The sequence below is a fragment of the Pseudonaja textilis genome, chromosome 9 (assembly GCF_049901715.1).
Source record: "Pseudonaja textilis isolate UNSWEBS1 chromosome 9, rPseTex1.2, whole genome shotgun sequence".
Lineage (NCBI taxonomy): Eukaryota > Metazoa > Chordata > Lepidosauria > Squamata > Elapidae > Pseudonaja > Pseudonaja textilis.
Genome location: NC_141998.1, coordinates 4,246,119 through 4,267,285, shown reverse-complemented (window position 1 = coordinate 4,267,285; position 21,167 = coordinate 4,246,119). Strand labels below are relative to the sequence as shown.

The window sequence follows — 21,167 nt, the reverse complement described above, 5'->3', positions numbered from 1 at the left end:
CCCCCAGTAATGGTGATTTATAAAGTAGGGGACAAAACCCCCACCGCCCATCATGAAAGCTGGAATGCCCACTAGTGGGCGCTAGGGACCAGGTTGACTACCACTGCACTAGACTCTACTATAGGGCACAAGGACGGATATTTCAAAGGCCTGGAAGCACAGAGAGGCAACTGACAGGTCCAATCGTTATTTCTAAGACAATCTGTCCAAAAGTAAGATTTACACAGCCGGAAATTATCAGTATTTTGTTTTATTCATATTTATATTGCCATGAGGCTGCAATACATCTGGGAACCATCAGGGGGCAATAGCTCCCAGATATTCAGTGTTTTGCACTATTTTCTTAACAGAATGTGATACTTTGATGAGCAGTATAAATACACTGCCAGAAGATATATAACCTATCGGTAAGAATGCATGGTCCTGATTTCCCTAAAAAACAAGCCTGATTTAATGCAGTGGTTAAAGCATCAAGCTAGAAACCAGGATACTGTGAAGTCTTGGAAGGAAGCAAAATCCATGTCAACAATGACTCAACAGCATTCCCCTCCCCCCATAATCTACATACCATTTCAGCCACAGAAGGGCAAGATGTCTTATAGCAGGGGTCCCCAAACTTGGCAACTTTTAAGACTTGTGGACTTCAACTCCCAGAATTGAAGTCCACAAGTCTTAAAGTTGCCAAGTTTGGAGACCTCTGTCCGATAGATTTCATTAATTGCCTAAAAAGTCTACAATACCTCATTGAGCCACCAGGGGCACTATTTATTTTACATAACATTATACTTTAGGTCAAGTTGATGGAATCTACACAAAATATTGCCCTGTGGTGGCATGATGAGATATTTGTGATTCAGAGGGGGAAAAAATAAGGAAGTGATAGGAAAGATACAATAAGATCAGAGGTGGTATTCAGCAGGTTCTGACCGATTCTGGAGAACTGGTTGTGGAAATTTTGAGTAGTTTGGAGAACCGGCAAATCCCACCTCTTGACTAGCCCTGCCAATCCCATCTATTCTCCACCTCCTGAGTCCCAGCTGATTGGCTGGGTCTCCCTTGGTTGCCCTGCACAGGAGAATGGAGCTGGAAAGCAGGTTAGTGGAGTGGGGAGGGAATGGGGATTTTGCAGTCTCCTTCCCTTGCTACTCCCATAGAACCAGTAGTAAATTTTTTTGATCCCACCACTGAATAAGATGTAGCATTCATTCTCCATGAGTTTGACTGCCAAATGAGGAATTGTTGGCTTAGTATGGAATATTAGGGCAGTACATTGCTTGTTTGACAAGCAACCGAGGACACATTCTGATTAGTGACAGCTGGCTGCCTGCAGCTTATAAACAGGACTCACTTTACCTGTTTTCTTTCCTGGAAATAATGTCTGGCTCTTGCAGGACTAATTCTACTCTTAAACCTTAAGACTGGCAGACTATCTTGATCTGGCTCTTGAAGCTTGGCTTTTGGATTTTTCTGCAGTCTCTTTGAAAACAAACTTCAGAGACAAACCACGGCACTGACATTTCGTGCTTATAGTGCTAAGTCCGACATCTGAAAATAAAACTGATCATGTCTTAAGAAATGTTTGTGGCTAAAAATCAAAGCAGGAAACCTGCAAAAGTTCAAGATCCGGCAGGCCATTGTTACTCCCTGTCCCAATAATCTATGGAAGTGAAAAGCAGGATAGGAAGTGTCTAGACATTTTGGAAGTATGGTGGTGAACATAAAACAAATAGATCAACCTTACGTTGTACCTGATGATTCTTGACAGATACATCTTTTTTATGTACACTGGCAACATATGCACCAAGACAAATTCCTTGTGTGTCAAATCACACTTGGCCAATAAAATACTCCTTCATTCATTCAACCCAGAGTTCTTGGGATACAAAACGACCAAGCTCAAATTATCCTATTTTCATCTATAATGTAAAAACCCAGCTCTATGGGAAAAGGCGGTTATGAGGTTGGGAAGATTCGCAGAGAAGCCTTAAAAGGTTTTGCTTTTATCTCTCTTTGGTGTTTGTTTACTTGGAACAAGATTTGGGTCAGAACACCTTCCTGCCCTGCCCTGAAGCTCTGGGTGATTGGGGAAAAAAAAAATTCTCCTAGATCAGGGGTCCCCAAACTTGGCAACTTTAAGACTTGTGGACTCCAACTCCCAGAATTCCTCAGCCAGAGGGATTCTGGGAGTTGAAGTCCACAAGTCTTAAAGTTGCCAAGTTAGGAGACCTCTGTCTTAGATTAAAAAAAAGTTACCCACACTTTGCTATACAAATTCATATTTTAATTCCATTGCTTGAACCTGGCCCTACTGCCACCTGCTGGACAGGTAATGAATGATATGTCCTTAAGTTGCTGAGCTGGACCGTTCCACTTTCCAAATCTTTTCTCCAATGCCAACACCTTCCTCTTCTTTGATGTGTATAGGACCCTGTTTCTCAGGGATGGAATTGCACACCCTTGCTTCAACAGCCAGTTCGGGCATCCGATGCTGGAATCAAACCCGTTGAATTAAATTCCCAAGGTTAATTATCACACATTGGTTCCCCACGGCACGCAGCTCAGTCTTAGGATTATCATCTCGGCAAAGAAATCCATCCGGTCTAAATGAGCTGAACTGCCCCAGAGGCCACCAAGGGAGCAATTGTCTTGTAGCGGATTAAATGTTGGGAGTTTTCATCCAAGTCAATCACATAGTCTCTGAAAGAAATAGAAGGACAATAAAAATAGACCATTCTTGTAATTCTTATACATACTTATTCGTTAAAGACTTAATTCTCAGCTTTTTCTTTTTGAAGGAGTCCAAGTTTCTATCTATAAATACAGAGCATTCTTTCTTTCCATTCTTGCTGCAATAGCCCTATAGCAGGGCTGTCTTTTTAAGGTCAGAGCTGGAAGAAAAGTTTGGGGTTATAAATTTAGCTTGAATGGGTTTCGGGTGAAATTAAATCCAATACTATTGTAACAGGAGGTGAGCCTTCTCTGCCATAGTACCTGCCCTTTGGCAGGTAATCTCCCTACCCCAAGTAAGGTTGGCTTCAACTCTATCGATCTGCCAGAAAAACCCTTTCTCTTGGCAACTCTAAAAAACCCATAGAAATATTTTATGTGTTGACACCTGTCTTCGTATTCTGGTTCCACCATGATATTTTCTTGTCTCTCCTTTACTCTCAAGAAGACGAAGGCATCCAGGTTGGGCTTGGGAACTGTCGAGAAAGATCAGAGAGGAGAAAAAAAGAAAATGTTTTCTTCAGCAGCACTTATAAAGATCTCCGGCCATAATATATGACAACACGAAGGCCTGCTAAGCTTCTACTGCCACTGTGTCTCTGCACGCGTATTTTTGTTATCAGCAGTAGGGGAAGGTGGTTTTCCAAAGGCCAGGCTCAATATCAGTAACTGTGAAAGGGATCTTGGACTCTTAGTGGACAACCAGCTAAATAGGAGCCAGCAGCAGCCCCAAAAGCCAACGCAATCCTAAATTGCATTAACAGAGGGATACAATCGAGATCAAGGGAGGTACTAATACCACTCTATAAAGCCTTAGTAAGGCCACACCTAAGAGTACTGAATCCAGTTTTGTTCACCACATTATAAAAAAGGTGTTGAGACTCTAGAAAAAGTGCAGAGAAGAGCAACTAGGATGATGAGGGGACTGGAGACTAAACCATACAATGAACGGTTGCAGGAACTGGGCTTGGCTTGTCTAGTAAAGAGAAGGACCAGGGGAGACATGATAGCGGTCTTCCAATATTTGAGGGGCTGCCCCAGAGAGGAGGAAGGGGGTCAAGCTATTTCCCAAAGCACCCAAAGGCCAGACAAGGAATAATGGATGGAAACTGAACAAGGAGAGATTCAACCTGGAAATAAGGAGGAATTTTCTGACAGGGAGAACAATCAACGGATGGGAACAGAACTTCAGAAGTTGTTGGAGCTTCATCCCTGGAGGCTTTCAAGAAGAGACTTGGACTGCCATTTGTCAGAAATGGTGTAGGGTCTCCTGCTTGGGCGGGGTTTGGACTAGATGACCTACAAGGTCCCTTCCAGCTCTGTTAATCTATAAATATATCCTTGTTTGGCCCGAAGGTCCTCCCCTCCCCCACCCCTTTCACAGATGTCATCTGCAGCTGTCCAGATGCTTATGGGGCTAAGGGCTGGGCCCTTCCTGCCCTCCTTCCTTACCAGCCTTGAGGAATTCCACTTTCTGAAGGTTTGGAGGCATATGTCTCAGTGCAACGTTTTTGAGATGGTTCTCTGTGTTTGCCATGTACCTGAAAAGAAGAGATCGTTTCATTGTAAAGGAAGGAAGGAAGGAAGGAAGGAAGGAAGGAAGGAAGGAAGGAAGGAAGGAAGGAAGGAAGGAAGGGAGGAAGGAAGGAAGGGAGGGAGGGAGGGAGGGAGGGAGGGAGGGGAGGGAAGGAAGGAAGGAAGGAAGGAAGGCTGAGTCAACCTTGAGCCGGTGAGGATCAAATTCCTGGAGTGAGCAGTGAGTTAGCCTGCAGTACAGCAGTCTAACCACTGTGCCACCATGGCTCTTTTAATTGAAATTATATATATATATATAAATACCACTCATGCATCATCACAAAATCTCCAGAACTATAAAGCCTACAAACTTGAAATTTGGCACATATGTTCCTCTTGGCTTCTAGGGGCTAAGAAAGGATTTTTCAAAATGACCATCAGAGCATTTGTATTTCGTATATTATTATTATTAACACGCTCTGATGCTAAGAGTTCTACTCCCCCTCCCCACCTGAAAAGAAATCTGTTCCAAATGCAAAACACAAGCAGAGGAGAGGAGTTTCAGTTTCACAGGGCCAAGCAGCTTTAGTACAGAACAGTTAAGCTAAGCCACACCCAGGCTCCTTGCTGTTTCCTTCTTGCTCACACAGCAAATACTCTTTCAGTTTCCAAACAGCCCTCAACTCTCTCCCACGCTGACAGGATGCTAGCCAGATGAATACCGATGGATGCTGGTAGGCAGAGGCAGAATTTCCCCCACCCCCTTATTTTCCTCCCCAAAAACTAAGCCCGACCACATCGTTTCGTAGTGAAACATGGGTATCCAGGTAGTTTCAAATAAATGGTAAATTAAATCATGTTTCTTCTCTTGGTTGCCTCATTGGGGTCCAGCATATTGAGGCATGAACCTAGAACCCGTAATTGGCCTTCAACCCTCTCCTCCTCCCAAATCTTTACTCACTCTTTGGCAAAGGCAAACTCTTCTGGGGACAAGATGGAAGGTTCTCCTTCTGACCGAGTCTTTTCTTTCTCCAGGACATGAGGGAAATATTTCTCAATCTTTCAGAGGAAATAAACAACAAAGGTAAGAATAGACGGGCACTTCAGCATTGCTGAAAGCCAGCGATGGAACGAAAAATCTCTTATTTCCTTGGCTAATGTCCCTTCGTTCTAAGACTCTGGGCTCAAGGAATCTACCACTTGTTACTAACGATGCTCCCCATTCTTCAAAGTCCGTTGATAACAACATCTACTACAATAGTAACCATGCTGGATGGGGTTAGTTTAATCTAGATTGCACAGACACAGACAGAAGCATCAAGAAAACATGCGAACAAGAAATATGTAGAGAAAGGAGAGAAGAAGACTGTTTTCATAAACATGATACGCCACCAAAGAATATTGATTTCATTCTCGGCTTTGAAGAATATTTGAAGATTATTGAATTATTGCAACCTTGAGGAAAGAAACGTAAAAACATAGCAACAGCTCCTGATAGTTTCAACAGGAAAAATAATTGCTTGCAAAGCTATCCTTGCCTTGGTAAGCTAGTACAAGAGTCATGGAAAAGAGCCCCAAGCAAGAATTGAATTATTGAGAGTTAATTTGGCATAGTAGTTTAAGGGGTTGGTCTTATGCTGCCTGGGAATTCTGGGAGTTGAAGTTCCTAAGTCTTAAAGTTGCCAAGATTGGACAGCTCCATCTGGAGGACTTTGGACTTCCTACATTGATCTACCTCTTCTAGCCTCCCAGACTAGAGTTGAGTTCAATTGCCTAAACCCAACTGGTTTAGGCAATACAATAGCCATGTTCAACTAGTTTACTATGACCAATTTAACCGTATCCTGGGTTTGTATAATGGCACAACAGATGCTAGGCCTCTGATTACTTCAACTCAGTTTGTTGTGTGAATCGAGTCCAGATTAACCTTACATTCAGAAATCATGGGTGCTCCATCACTGGAGGTGTTGAAGAAGAGAGCTGCAGGCAAACTTACCTCACTGCGCATGTGCGCGCCTCACAGCTGATTTTTGGCCAGTTTGAGGCCTTTTTTGGCCTCCCAGAGGCTTGAGGAAGGCTTCTGCAGGCTTCTGCAAGCTTTGTAGACCGAAAACTAGCCCCATTTTGTCACTTCCGGTATTTTCGGAAAAACAGGAAGTGATGAAACGGGCCTAGTTTTCAGCCTACAAAGCCTGCAGAAGCCTTCCTCAAACCTTTGGGAAGCCAAAAAGGCCTCAAACCGGCTGAAAATCAGCTGTGAGGCGAGTGCAGATAAGGGGCGGGTGTGTGATTACGCACGCATGCGTAGAGAGCGGGGGGGATGCGCATTGCCTTTCGGTTGCAGGGGATGAACTAGAAGACCTCCAAGGTCCCTTCTAGCGCTATTCCTATTCCTTTTCCACTCCACTCTAACTAGAGAATTTAACCACCTGCAAAATGAAACCCGCCAGTTGCATTGATGCCACTATCCTGAGATTTTTTTAATAACAACTGAAACGCCAGGAAAGAGACAATGAATATTTGGCTTCTGCCTTAAAAACAGGCCACAAGAGCACTTCTAAATGCTTCTGCTATTCACAAACTCCCTTGGGTTTTCAATTAAGTCATTTACCTTCTGGAGTCGGCAACGCAAGTAACTGCTGAGAACATAACGGATCCTTTCTACTTCCATGCGGTGAATACTAATTTTTAGGTCCCCTTGTTTGGCTCGTTTCAAATTGTCTTCCTACGGGACAAATAATGATTAAAAAAAAAATCACTGTAATGTTTCAATAGGCCAGGTTTAGGATTAGGGTCAAATTTTATTACCACAACCCTCGAAAATGATTGGATTTGTCCAATTTGCTCCATTTGAAACAAATGTGCTACAGGCAATCTTTGACTTACAATTTAGCTGGTGGTGGGATTCAATTTTTTTTACTACCAGTTCTGTGGGCGTGGCTAGGTGGGCGTGGCAGGCAAAGGTTACTGTAAAATCCCCATTTCCTCCCCACCCCACTAACCTGCTTTCCAGCTCCATTCTCCTATGCAGGGCAACCAAAGAAGACCCAGCCAATCATCTGGGATTCAGGAGGCGGGGAATAGATGGGGCAGGGCCAGTCAGAGGCGGTATTTGCCGATGCTTCAAACTACTCAACATTTCCGCTACGGGTTCTCTGGAACTGGTCAGAATATCTGCTGAATACCACCTCTGATTATGGGATTGTTAAATGAAGACGAGGATGCAGCAGCCGCATAGACAGACTTTCTCCATGACCCATGTGATTTGACACACAAGGAATTTGTCTTGGTGAAGAATCGGTCCGAGCCAGCTGAATACCACCTCTGAATTGAGCCCAAAATTTCCATTGTTAAACAAGACCGTTGTTGAGTGAGTTTCCCCTCCCTGTTGTATAAACTTTCTCTGCAGTGAATTACTGCAGTTGTTAAGTTAGTTAACCTGGCTGTTGAATGAATCTGTCCCGTCCCCCCCAACGGATTTTGTCTGTCAGAAGGTTGCAAGGGGTGATCCCAGGACTGCAATTTGTCATAAACAGGAAGCGGTTGTGGCCAAGCATCCGGGTTCAGATCATACAAGTGGATACTGCAGCAGTTGTGTTGTGGCTCTGAGGTTTGAGCCTGCTTTATTAGAGGACGAAGACTCGGACAGTGGGGAAGAGGAGGTTTTGGAAATGCCTTCCTCCCTGATTGTGCCTCAGGTGTCGGCAGATAACCGGGAGGGAAGACCTGAGGCTAATCAGGAAAAGGAGGAGGGCGTGTCAGAGAATCCAGCAGAGGAATGCTGGCTTGATGCGAGGCAGCGGCGTAGGCAAAAGCGCGAGCTGCAACACAGAAAGGACGAATCAGAGATTGAGATGAGGGACTGACACGCCCCACAGGGAATAAAAGTGGGTGTGTTCGCTCTGGGAACTTGTTCGGGACGTGTTACTTAGTGAGAGAAGCTTCGATGTGTAATCTGTGTTGTGGCAGCTTGTGTGATTTATATTCCTCTTATCTGGTTGGACTTGGCAGACAGCGTGTGAGAGACTGCCAAGAACTTTATCGGCTCAAAGGAGTTAACTCCATAATTGCTGGATTTGCTTGCCTGTTTGTATTCAGTTGGAAACTTGGACTTCTCACCTCGTTTGTACAGGTGAGACATAACAAGTAGTGTGAAAAGCGGTCATTGTAAGCCACTTATTTTCAGCACCATCGTAACTTTGAAAAGCCACCAGTCAAGGACTACCTTTACTCACTAAAAGATATGCAACTTTCATCCTACTCTTAACCCATCCCACCCCCTGACTGCTTGCATCTCTTTCACCCTACAGCAGGGATCTCCGTTCCCAGAATCCTCCAGCCAGCCATGCCTGCTTTCTCCCCCACCCCCTCTCCTAAAGTGGAGAGAGATTGCAGAGGAAGGGATTACAAGAGAGTAAGCTATGCTGGCTGGAGAATTCTGGGAGTTAAAAGTCCACAGGTCTTAAAGCTGCCAAGTTTGGAGACCTCTGCCCTACAGTAAGTCAGCAAACAGGAGTAGCAAAGTCACAAGAATAGCAAAGCCAAGAGTTCAGATCCTACTGGGGAAAAAAAAGGAGATCTTTGAACCTCCTGATTTTCAGGGCTGTGAGGCAACACGGTCTGTTAATGGGTGCCAGCAGAGGCCTCTGCTACAGAAGTGAATGCCAAAAGCAGCATCCCACCCTGATGTGTTTCAAGGCCCACCTCCATTGTATATGTTTGATACCCTATGATTAAGTGTTGTACCTTATGATTCTTGACGAATGTATCTTTTCTTTTTATGTGCAAAGACGAATTCCTTGTGTGTCCAATCACACTTGGCCAATAAAAGAATTCTATTCTATCTAAAAGGAGCAATGTTTTGCATTGCAGTGGTGTGGCGTTACCTTATCACTTTCCCAAAAATTGGTTACCCTCTCCGCTCTTTGGAACAGCCTTATAGCTCCCGCTGCCTTAAGAAAGTTCAAAACATCCTCAAAGATCCATCTCAACCCAGGAACCCTTTTTTTTTGAACTATTACCATCTGGCAGATGGTACAAGACAATAAAAACAAAGGACAAATAGGCTGAAAAATAGCTTCTGTCCCAGGGCAGTAACTCTATTGAATTCTACTGCATAAGGTAAAGGTAAAGATTCCCTTTGCACATACATGCTAATCGTTACAAAGCCAAAGAGCCAGCACTGTTCGAAGACGTCTCCGTGGTCATGTGGCCGGCGGGACTAAACACCAAAGGCGCACGGAACGCTTCCCACCGAAGGGGTCCCTATTTTCCTACTTGCATTTTTTACATGCTTTAGAACTGCTAGGTTGGCAGAAGCTGAGACAAGGAACGGGAGCTCACTCCATGACGCGGCGCTAGGGATTCGAACCGCCGACCTTTCTGATCGACAAGCCCAGCGTCTTAGCCATTGAGCCACCGCGTCCCCTATTTCTACTGCATAGTGCAATATTAAAGCAATACCAGGGGTTTTTAATTCAGTTGTACAGAAGGCGAAGGATGTGTGCTTGCGTTTTATTTTTATAGTTATAATGTACACCGAGGATGGCATCTAGATTTAAGAACAGTTTTTATCCAAGTGCAGTTTTGAGTTTGAATGCAGGGTCATAAGATTTTTGTGGAATTTAATGGCTGAGAGTAATGGGGTATTTACATTTTTAAACTGTATAGAGATTATTGTATGGTCTGTTGTGTTTAGTTTTATTTTTCTTTCAATGGTGTTGTCCAGTTTTACTTGTGGAAGAGCACCTCATTTCGTTGCACCCGCTTGCGAGTGTAATGACAAATAAATTCTTATCTAATTTCATTGTATGGGATGCAATGACAATAAAATAAACTGAATTAAACTAAACTAAAAGAGGGTGACTAGGCTGGAACAAGAGTGAGGCCTGATTGACTTTCTGAACTTAAACCCAGTCTCCTTCCGTTTACCTCTTTGGATGCCTTACCATGTGTTCCAGCTGCTCCATGACGCATTCAACAATTTCCGTTTTGCTTTCTAGAAGCTCCGGGGCAAATTTCTCATTCATCCAAGCCTGGAGAACAAATAGCAGAAAATGGGCATCGTGGTTACCCCCTGAACCTTTTCCCGATACTCGCAGTCCTCGGAACTTCATGCTCCCAGCTCTGCAATGCTTTTCTTATGGTCCCAGGTTATGGTCCCCTTCTTCCAAATCAAGGCTGATCAATAGCTCCCATCCTTTCAAATCTATATAACCAGAAAGTCCAGTGGCCTCTTGGAAAAAAAGAGAGAGAAAAAAGCACCTTTGGGAATTGCATGAAGTTGTTTTGTTCAGGCCCAAGGATGCTTGGACGGGAGCGAGGATGGACACAGAGACGAGTTATTCCTGCAATAAATGAAGGAACAGCTACAGCTAGAGAGCCCCGGACTGGCAATTGGCTGCTGCTGGGGGGGGACTGCTGATTGCTAACTGCACCAGAATAAAATAGAGCTGAAAGGGACCTTGGAGGTCTTCTAGTCCAGCCCCCTGCTCAAGCAGGAGAACCTATACCATTTCAGACAAGTGACTGTCCAGTCTCTTCTTAAAAACCTCCAGAGATGGAGAACCCATAACGTCCCACCCACAAGTTACTCTTTTGGAGCCAGAGGGATAAATTGGTTAATGTTATATAAAGGCAAACATCTCTGTAACGGTAGCTTAAAACTCTGAGGACGTCAGCAGAGGCTGACAAAAGCTCAGTGAGTACATTAAATGTACTTTTTAAGTTCCAGAGATTGCAGGATGTCTGTTTCTTCATATATATGTATATATATTTATATTATATATATATATATATGTTTTCTTAAGTTTTCGCGGGTACTTACATGTATGGTATTCAGCTTTATTCGGGTATTTTCCCACGTCATTGTAGTTGTGCTTTTAAAGTTGTAGCTACAACTTTAAAAGCACAGCTATAATGACATGGGAAAATACCCGAACAAAGCTGAATACCATACATATATATGTATATGTATGTGTGTGTGTGTGTGTATGTATGTATGTATGTATGTATGTATGTATGTATGTATATACATACACACACACACAGAGAGAGAGAGAGAGAGAGAGATTAGATAGATATATAGGTAGATAAGATAGAGATTAGTTATATAGATATATTATTTTCTGGGTATCATTCATATGAATCAAAATCACATGAACAGTATTAGTAATCTCTATCACATTTATCCAATTTAAATCATTAAGTTTTTCAAGTTACATAGAAGCCAAAAAAAATGCCTAACTCCTCCTCTTTATCTTTCATTTATATCTTTCTTATTCAATCTAAACATTTCTCTATTGTCTATAAACAAGTTTAACTACGTTTCATTCCATATTGATCCAATTCATGCTGACATTATTAATACAGGTTTATCAAACTTATGTAATCCTCATATTATTTTAGGCATATATATCGCCCTTTTTTGTATTTCAATTTTTATCCATTTTTCATATTAATTCACAATAACCGCATGAAGAAATTTAACTTAGTAACATTCATATTCATCCAATTCACGCTAACATTATCATTCATCTCTATCACATTAATCAAACTGATATAATCTAATATGCATAAGCCATCAAAACGTGGCTTCTTGAACCCCACACAGCTTATAAACGGACACCTAACAGCTGGGGCTGCCCACGGCAAGCTCAGCCCTGGCCGGTTACTTACGTGTCAGCTGCATTCACACGGCTTTTCGGATCGAATGCAATTTTCCCGAGTTCCACGCATCTTGCAATGTTTCCCTTCTTCCCGCTTCCCCTCCCCGACTCTGAAGCCCGGGTGCGCTGCAAAACCAAGCCGGCAGCATTCGCGGGTCGGGTTCAAATGAAACGGAGCCCATTCCGACGGTTTTTTTAAAAAAGGTTTCCAATGAAGGAGGGGAGGGGGGGCTCCCCAAGACCCTCCCGGCCTCACCTCCTCCAAACTGCAGATGAGCTGAGCCGGCGTGAGCACCACCTCCACATCGCTGCCCGCATCCGAGTCCAGCAGCTCTGCCATTCCCACGTTTCCCGCCACCGCTGGGTGACGTCAGGTCGTCCAGCGCGCGGAAAGAGGAGGGATTCCCCGCCCCGCCAGGCGGGGGAAGTCCTCTTGGCCCCGCCCCTTTTCTTAAAGGAACCGTCGGCCGAAAAAAAACCCCAGAAATATATTGGAATGAAATAGAATTCTTTATTGGCCAAATGTGGATGGACACACAAGGAATTTGTCTTTGGTGCAAATGCTCTCTGTGCACATAAAAGAAAAATTACATTCGTCAAGAATCATAAGGTACAGCACTTAATAATAGTCATAGGGTACAATAAGGATAGAATAGAACAGAACAGAATAGAATAGAATTCTTTGTTGGTCAAGTGTGATTGGACACACAAGGAATTTGTCTTGGTGTAAATGCTCTCAGTGTACATAAAAGAAAAATTACATTCGTCAAGAATCATAAGGTACAGCACTTAATAATAGTCATAGGGTACAATAAGAATAGAATAGAATAGAATAGAATAGAATAGAATAGAATAGAATAGAATAGAATAGAACAGAACAGAACAGAACAGAATTCTTTGTTGGTCAAGTGTGATTGGACACACAAGGAATTTGTCTTGGTGTAAATGCTCTCAGTGTACATAAAAGGAAAGATACATTCATTAAGAGTCAAGAATCATCAGGTACAACACTTAATAATGGTCATAGAGTACAATAAGAATAGAATGGAATGGAATGGAATGGAATTGAATAGAATAGAATGGAATAGAATAGAATAGAATAGAATAGAATAGAATAGAATAGAATCCAGCTTTCACACACCCCAAGACGTGGTTCAGAGCTCTGATCTATGAATTACAGAAGAGTTGGAAGGAACTTTGGAGGTGTTGGAAGGAAAATCCAAGTCCAGTTTAAAAGAAAATAAAAGTGCAAAGTAGAACAACTAAGATGATTAAAGGCCTGGAGGCTAAAACATATTATGAAGAAGGGTTGGAGGATTTGGGTTTGGCTAGTTAGAGAAAATAAGGACTGGGGAGGATGTGATAGCAGCATGCCAATATTTGAAGAGCTGTCACAAAGAAGAGGGGGTCAATTTATTTTCCAAAGCCCCTAAGGGCAGGACAAGAAGCAACGGATGGAAACTAATCCAGGAGGACAGAAGCAACCTAGAACTAAGGAGGAATTTCCTAACAGTTAGAACAATTAATCAGTGGAACAGCTTGCCACCAGAAATATTGGGCGCTCCCTCACTGGAGGTTTTTAAGAAGAAATTGAACAGCCACTTGTCTGAAATGGTTTAGGTTCTCCTACTTGACCAGGGGCTGGACTGAAAGATCTCTAAGATCCCCTTCAGCTGTATTCTGATTCTGATTCCAAGCTGGGAATAAAATGGAGGTTGCTTTAAGAAGGTGGTGTGTTGATGAGCAGAACCAACCACTGCTTGCAGCTGACAAATTAAGCTTTGATGAGTGCAAGGGTGTTTTTTTTTTTTTAAAAAAAATAGAGTTTACAGTATGTGCTTTTTATTATTTGATCCTATTATATCCTAAAGATCACGTTCTGTCTTTCTGAATCCCATCGGTTGGAGCCGAAGGTGTTTTGCTTGTGAATAGATTCGCCCGGATTTCTTAATGGGCACAAAATACCCAGCTCTGAACACTTCAGCAATTTTGCGCTCGAAGTGGAAAAGAATGAAACTCTGATTTTGGGTTTTACCAGTTTAGATTAGGGATCCCCAAACTTGGCAACTTTTAAGACTTGTGGACTTCAACTCCTAGCCAGAATTCTTTCTGGGAGTTGAAGTCCACAAGTCTTAAGAGTTGCCAAGTTTGGAGACCCCTGAGTTAGACTGATTTGATAGCTTATACAAATGGCTAGTTTATATTATTATGAAAAAAAAAAACAAACCCAAACCGTCGTGGTTTGAGATTGATGCTTTTACTGCAACAGGAGTCAGAAGCCAACCTTTTTTCCCAACTCTTCCTCACTTCTCTTCCTCCCTTTTCCCCTCATGTTTTCTTGGTTACTTTTGTATTTTGCATCTTACTTTTTTAGTTATAACTCAATAAAATGCCCCCATATAAAGACTTCAGGGATCTGCAGGAGGCTGTTGGGGGTTGCTTCCTGCTTTTGTTAAGATTTTTCTCCATTTCTCCTTTTGGGGAAAATATATTTTGCTTCTTTTAATATTCCCCCAAATATTTCATTCTCTAGGAGTGGGGTCCCACAGAGGTCGTCTAATCCAACCCCCTAGTCAAGAAGGAGCCAATCCCAACCCTGATTCGGAGTCGTCTTGTAACTCCTCATACCCTGTGGGGGAAAATGAGGCCTGCACCCAGGCACATCAGGACGGCCAAGAAGCTTCCTAGCTCAGATCACGGAAATCATTTATCGTATTCTTAAATCATAATTAATCGAAGCATCCAGAAATTCACAATATAGTACACATTAAGTAGAGGGGTTTGGAAACAGGACAACGAATCTGTAGGGCTACTGCAAGTCTTCATCAGGTGACAATCCGGGCTGCAGGAAAGTCAATTCGACCAGGATCTGGTGAGCGGGTTGGATGGGAGACCACCAGGAATCCGAATTGCGGATTTGGAATGGCACGTTAAAGAGAAAACACTGAAGTGAAGGCATCTGTAATTCTTTTCATTTTGTGCTTGGGGCTGACTGGACTCTCCATGAGCTCACAACCAATTGCATAGGATGCCTTCTGCATTAGCCCAAGGGGACTATATATCCATGGCCATGATTTTTTCCCCCTTCTCTTTAGTTCTTCGTTTTTTTTGTTCATAGTATTTGCTTCCAATTTGTCCATTCTGAACTGACTTAAGTGAAACTGACCAGAATAGAATTATTCTAGGATTAGTTGTGGCTAACACAAATGTCCTCTGGATTCTGCTTTGGTTTTGGTAATTGCTTTGCATTGTATTACAAGGGTGTTCCTACTCACCCTCTCATATAGCAGGAAACCGTACTACTTTCAGCAGAAAGGCTCCCAGGATGGCAAAAAACAAGAAATTATAAACCTATAAATCGTTGGATGTATTTGCAACCAAAAAAAAAAAATACTGTGTGGTTTTGACCCTGAGAAGTTATCACATTACTCTGGCAGTAAGTTAGGTGGCTTTGTTGTGCTGTAAATACAACAGTAAGACCAGTTTTCACAAACCTAGTCCTCAGTGATGTATTGCTGAAAAGAATGTGTTGCAGTACTTGTATCAACATGCAAAGATACCCGTTTTAGATCTCCTGAATATGGATCTTCCAGACTGGGCTTGTAAATACGTTTTTCTGCATTGAAATAATGAAATCCAAGGTTTTCGTCATGAGTGTAAACCGTCTGGCTGGCAAATTACCTTTTCTCTTGGTTTTTCAGGCAGAGATGGCAGAGAGAGATGGAACCCCAAAAAGTACATTGTTTTCTTTCTAAGAACTTCCCCGACTGCACTGGCCAGGAGGAAATGAAAAAAATAACGGGCAAGGGGGATGGGGGAAGTTAAATCTTAGGTCCTATGCCCTATGGCAGGGGTCTCCAACCTTGGCAACTTTAAGACTTGTGGACTTCAATCCCAGAGTTCCTCAGCCAGCAAAGCTGGCTGAGGAACTCTGGGAGTTGAAGTCCACAAGTCTTAAAGTTGCCAAGGTTGGAGACCCCTGCCAGACCTATGGTTTATCAGGCCGTAGGTTTTATTTCTTGAATGGGACCAGGAAGTGAAAGCCAAGAAGTACTGTACCCTCATTGTAAAGCCATGCTATTCTTGCCCATTGAATACCATTAGCCGTAGATTATAAGTCCTGGTGGTTGGCTTCAAACAAATATGTGCCCCAAACAAATCACATGGCTTATTGTTGCACATTGCAACACTTGGGGCGCTTCAGATTGAGTTAGGAACTGCCCACGAGAAATTGGCCACCAACCTTGGCTGAGAAGGCCAGGTGACAGGAAGCAACGGATGATAAACACACGTCCCAGCCAAAATTCTGATGCACGAATTCCATGAGGATCACGTGGCATTTAGGGATACCGTACAGCTGATTGTGCAATTCTGTCACTTCTTAGGCAAATGTGAGTGGATCCAAAAAAAAGCCACATTTTCTCTTCTTCCTCCTGCTCACATGGAACAACTTTCCATGCGGTGGGGTGGGTGGGATTATTTGTAGAAGTTAATTTGGCATGAATTCTGCTATCCTGCTTGTTAAAATACTAACGCTCAACTCCTTCATACGACTTCAAGGTGTAATTTAAGTGTTACACAATGACAATATATTCACTGACCTCTTCAGACTGTAGTAGTGTAAACCCTGCTTCGCTTTACTGTCAGAATAAAGGACTTTTATTCTTACCACTCATTTCACTGTTATGAAACAAAAAAACAGCCTGTATGTTACACCAGTGCTAGCAAATGACCATTTATTTAAGAAAAAAAGGTTACTAAGCCATTACTTCCCAAAGTCAAGTGTAACGGGTGCAAAAGGCAAAATACTGTTACAGATTAGAAAAACAGCTCACGAGTTTCTATATATATATTTCAAATATTAAACTTTTAAACAGGATAAAGAAAACAATGAAGAAAGGGGACTGGAGAATTATACACCTGAAAACCTTGATCCACTATTGGTGTCTCTTCTATTGCTCACAGAAAAAAAACGAACGAACGAACAAACTATGCCACCAGTTTCAAAACTGGTCTTGTTTGGCAAACTCCTGAATACCTGGTCATGAGAGAAGAGCAATCTTCCACGCAGCAGAATTACTTTGCCGTTTTAGAGTCAAAGAGATACAGAGAGTAACCCACATTTGACAGAGAAGAGGGAACGGAACAAAGAATCTTTGATTATTATTATTTTTGATACAGGGGTAAAATGTTCCAGGTATTTTTGTAAGCATCACGCTGGAATGTCGAGCACAAGTAGAAGTACTGCAGAGACGACATCTGGGAAAGGAGAAATAGCTGACGCACTGAACACCGTTTCTAGGTTGTTCTAAACCTGTCTGCCCTAAACTAAAACATCTATAAAACCCCAAAAGCATATTCATTACCTACATTTACATATTCAACATTGAAAGGCGGAGGGGGGCCGAGAAGTGACACTTTTGCTAACACGACGTATTTTGGGGCTGCCACCTTTTCCTCATGTTTTAACGCACGGCTGACGGCTTCTTCTCATCAAATGAGCACTGAGAGCAGGAAGCTCCATATCCCCAAATACGCCAGCAGTAAAAATGAAAACCCCTCTGCGATTTCTTAGCGGAGTTAGTCGGCAAAGCTTGGGTCCCTCTTGACAAATCCGCAGGTTGTACTTCATAAGGATAGGCCTCATTTTCCGAAACGCAACACACGGTTGCTTTCTTCTCCAGAAGCGGATAGAAGCCCAGAGTCGACCCGAGTGTTTTCCCACTGCCTTGAGGTCATTCCCAGTTGGTCTTCTGGGCCAAAGGAATTGGCCACCTGAGAGATGCTGGAGCTTCAGGTAGAACAAAGCAAGACGGATGCTGCCCACCTGCGCTGGGCTGTCCCACGAAAGAACAGGAGTCTGGAAAGTCAGTCCTTGTGTAAATGGCACCGTGGAGTTCAGGAAAGCAGAGGAAAGGGTGCTAGGGACAGAAGGAAGGAAAGGAGCAGAAACCGGTTCGCTGGTCCCTGGAGAGAAAACAAGGCTTCATTAACAACATTTGAAAGCACAGCACGGCCGCTTTCAGGACCTTACGTCATCCTCTTGGGACCGTTGGAAGGTATTAGCAATACAAGGCTGTGGCCTGGCTTGGCCCCTTGTTAAATGGGAAAAAAAAGCACAGTAGCTGAAGAGCCATTTGAAGTTTTGAACCTCATCACATTAGAAAAGAGGGAGTAACCATTTTATCACGTGGCTATTAATATTATCTCCTGCTTATCTTATTGGGAACAAGTGGATCGTTTAAAGGCAGGGTAGTCCAACCTTGGTTAAGACCTGCAGACTTCAACTACCAGAATTCCCCAACCAGCATGGGTTAAAGTCCACATCTTAAAGTAGCCAAGGTTGGACACCCCTGATTTAGGGAATCAATAGCCTGGCTCTTGAGCACACACAGTTGTAATTGTCCTTCTTTCCAATTTGCTTCTTTCGGTAGCAATTTGACAAAGACAGCAAACGGAAGAAAGAGCTTGATTCCAGCCTGTTTTTTTTCTCACAGATTCGTTTCATTGCCAGCAGTTCCTCCTTTTGTTAAGGCCTTTTAGCATATTTTATTGTGTATCCTAAATACATCTTTAATTATGTCTGCTACTGATGCCGAGGGCCCACAAGATATTCAATATTTGGAAGTATTATAAATTGTCTCTTAAAAAAAAAAGGCTACCTTGAACGAGACTGAATCCTTTTTTTCTACAAAGAACCGATTCACACGAAGTTATAATTTAAATACAGCTTGCTGGGCAATTCATAGCTAGTGACACACCCAGGGGGGAGGAGGGGAAACAGGGTCATAGGTGACCGCAAATTACATCTGGCAGAATTGGCTTGCTGTCAGGGTTCCCATGGGCTGGTTGTCATCAATCACATTCTCCAATGAAGGACTTTTGTCGGCATAAGGTCTGGTAGCCTAGGCTACAATCTTTGTAAGATAAGCATGGAATGTACTTCCTGGTTTTAATTCCCACACTGCTCCTTCAGGTTGCACCCCCTCCCTGCTTATGGCAACCTGAAAACAGGCACAGGAAGGCTTTACAAGCTGACATCTAGATTCACAAATCATACTAAACCGTGAATCATTATAAACCAATGACTGATTTTATGCCTTCGGGGCAAAAACTCCGTTAGGTATGTTTTCTTTCCTCCCACTGAAATGTATTTCTGGTTCTTGGAGGTTGCCTGGACAAGACTGCCCTGCAGTTTTCTCCGCTGGTTTTTGTTTTTTTGTTCTTTTTAGAAGTGGCTTGCCATTGCCTCCTTCCTAGCTCTGAGGGGGAGTGGCTGGCCCAAGGTCACTCGGCTGATAACGCCTTTTAGTTCAGTTCCAACGAGGGCGCAAGTCGTGCAAGATGCCCTCTGCTCAAGCTCTTCCATCACCCTCCAGCATGGCCGTATCGCATCCAAACTCCCAGAGGAAACCTAGGTCAACCTAGGCTATTCCAATCCAGACGAGCGCGGTAAAGCGACTTCTGTCAAAGTCAGCAGACACGGGTTCAGTGTAAAATTAGACATGAAAAGCTAGAAAAGGATGGCAGGTAATGCCAACAATGTTTATTGCCCCAGGCAAACGGTCTCTTCCGGGAGAAAATGAAAAAACAAAATAGGTAGTTCTTGACTTATAACCACTGGTTTAGTGACCGTTCAAAGTTATAATGGCACTGAAAAAAATGACTTAGGACCGTTTTTCACACTTACAACCATTGCAGCATCCCCCCTGGTCACGTGATTTACATTTGGATGCTTGGCAACTGGTTCATATTTATGACGGTTGCAGAGTCCCAGGACGATGGGATCCCCTTTTGTGACTTTCTGACCAGCAAAGACAATGGGGAAGCCAGATCCACTTAACAACCGCAGTGCTTCACTTAACAACTGTGGCAAGAAAGGTCATCAAAAGGAGCAAAGCTCACTTAACAAATGACATAAATTTTGGGCTCAATTGTGGTCATACATTGAAGACTACCTGCAGTTAAGAAACCCACGATTTAAAAGGCAATATAAAACATTCAAAAGTCGTTTTTGAAGCCCCTATTACCCGGTGCTCATTTGGAGAGAGAGCAACCAGAAAAATGAAAAAATCAGAACATTGTTTTCTTTCCTCTTCTATTGCCCCACACTTGCCAGTGGCTCACAGAATTATAGCCTAGCAAACTTTAGGGATGACAACTACTGGAGCGAAACCAATAGCCCATTATCTCTCTGGAATTTCCAGGTGTATTTGTGGCCTAAAACGCACTGACAAATCTTCAGCCAGCGCAGCAGATGGAAAACAGGGTGGTTTCCAATGGGAGGGACAGAGGCTTGCACTACTTCAGTCACCAAGAGTTGGGGCTGTAAAACATGCCAGGAGGACAACATTTTTAAACTTCAACCCACAGGAGTGTGCCAATATTCATACACACAAAATATAACATACCGTATTTCCCCATGTATAAGCCACCCCTTTTTTCCAAAATTTTCAAGCCCAAAAAGTAGGGGGTGGCATATACAAAGCAGGTACACTTTTATACGTGAAAAATGCATAAAATAATAAAGTAGGAATAAACTGGTTTTCCAGCAGTATGCTATACTTTTTGTAAAAATTGTACGTGATGATACGACACAGTGAGAGTACGCGACAGAAATGCATACGCTAGGCATCAGCCTGAATGCTTCGTTCCTACTCTCGCCCGATGCGAGATTGCTAGCGTCACCCACACCGCTTCGGCGTCATGACCGAAGTTGTAGATCTAGACGCCGAATTTTGTTTCTTTGTAAATTTTCTTTCTTCATAACTTATTTCTCTAATAAAATATTTTTTTCAAAACTTCACAGTCCAAAAATTGGGGGGTGGCTTATACAAAGGGGGTGCTTATACATGGGGAAATACGGTAGATGTCAAGATCTTAAAAACACCAGTCGCTGATAGTTTATCATCACATAAGATCCGTATATACCATCCCTAATGTGCTTTATCTTGGTTTTTAACCACATCACCTTCCATGCAAGGGTGTAATTAGGCTCTTAAAAAAAGACTTTCTAAGTTAAGGAAAGTATTAATTGTTAATGAATTACTGAGACTTTTATGCCACTTCATTCCAGAATGGGGTGGATTCTTGTCTACCTAAAATCCTCCTTTCTGGCTACGTTCTGTTCTATTCAGCCATAATTAATTATTTAAAAGTAAAAAAAAAGGTGGGCTTGGAAACCGATTGCTTTTTCAAGTTTTGGCACGCCATTTGCCAGAACATCTTGAAACGTCTTACCGGCTGTAATATAGTTTT

General features: G+C 42.8%; 2 protein-coding genes across 6 annotated transcripts in view; both read right to left on the bottom strand.

Annotated features, from left to right (window-relative positions):
- Positions 1 to 2,259: 2,259 nt before the first annotated feature.
- GINS4 (GINS complex subunit 4) lies at positions 2,260 to 12,313 on the bottom strand. Its single transcript, XM_026715200.2, has 7 exons — positions 12,166 to 12,313; positions 10,191 to 10,277; positions 6,854 to 6,967; positions 5,204 to 5,301; positions 4,180 to 4,268; positions 3,116 to 3,203; positions 2,260 to 2,697 (listed from the first exon to the last, which is right to left on the bottom strand). Exons 1-7 carry the CDS (start codon positions 12,247 to 12,249, stop codon positions 2,601 to 2,603), a joined length of 657 nt encoding a protein of 218 aa, XP_026570985.1. The 5' UTR covers positions 12,250 to 12,313; the 3' UTR covers positions 2,260 to 2,600.
- A 4,318-nt stretch (positions 12,314 to 16,631) lies between these two features.
- Positions 16,632 to 21,167, bottom strand: part of GOLGA7 (golgin A7) — a 247,723-nt gene continuing 243,187 nt past the window's right edge. For all 5 annotated transcript variants that reach the window (XM_087938851.1, XM_087938848.1, XM_087938849.1 and 2 more), the window contains exon 6: positions 16,632 to 17,876. The gene's annotated coding sequence lies outside the window, so the exon portion shown is untranslated. The remainder of the gene's footprint in view (positions 17,877 to 21,167) is intronic.

Coding starts and splice junctions, on each gene's coding strand:
- GINS4 (XM_026715200.2), bottom strand. CDS start 12,249: ATGGCAGAGCTGCTGGACTCGGATGCGGGCAGCGATGTGGAGGTGGTG. Junction 10,278..12,165: donor TCATCTGCAGTTTGGAGGAG/GTGAGGCCGGGA, acceptor TTTGTTCTCCAG/GCTTGGATGAATGAGAAATT. Junction 5,302..6,853: donor TGCGTTGCCGACTCCAGAAG/GTAAATGACTTA, acceptor TTCCTCTGAAAG/ATTGAGAAATATTTCCCTCA.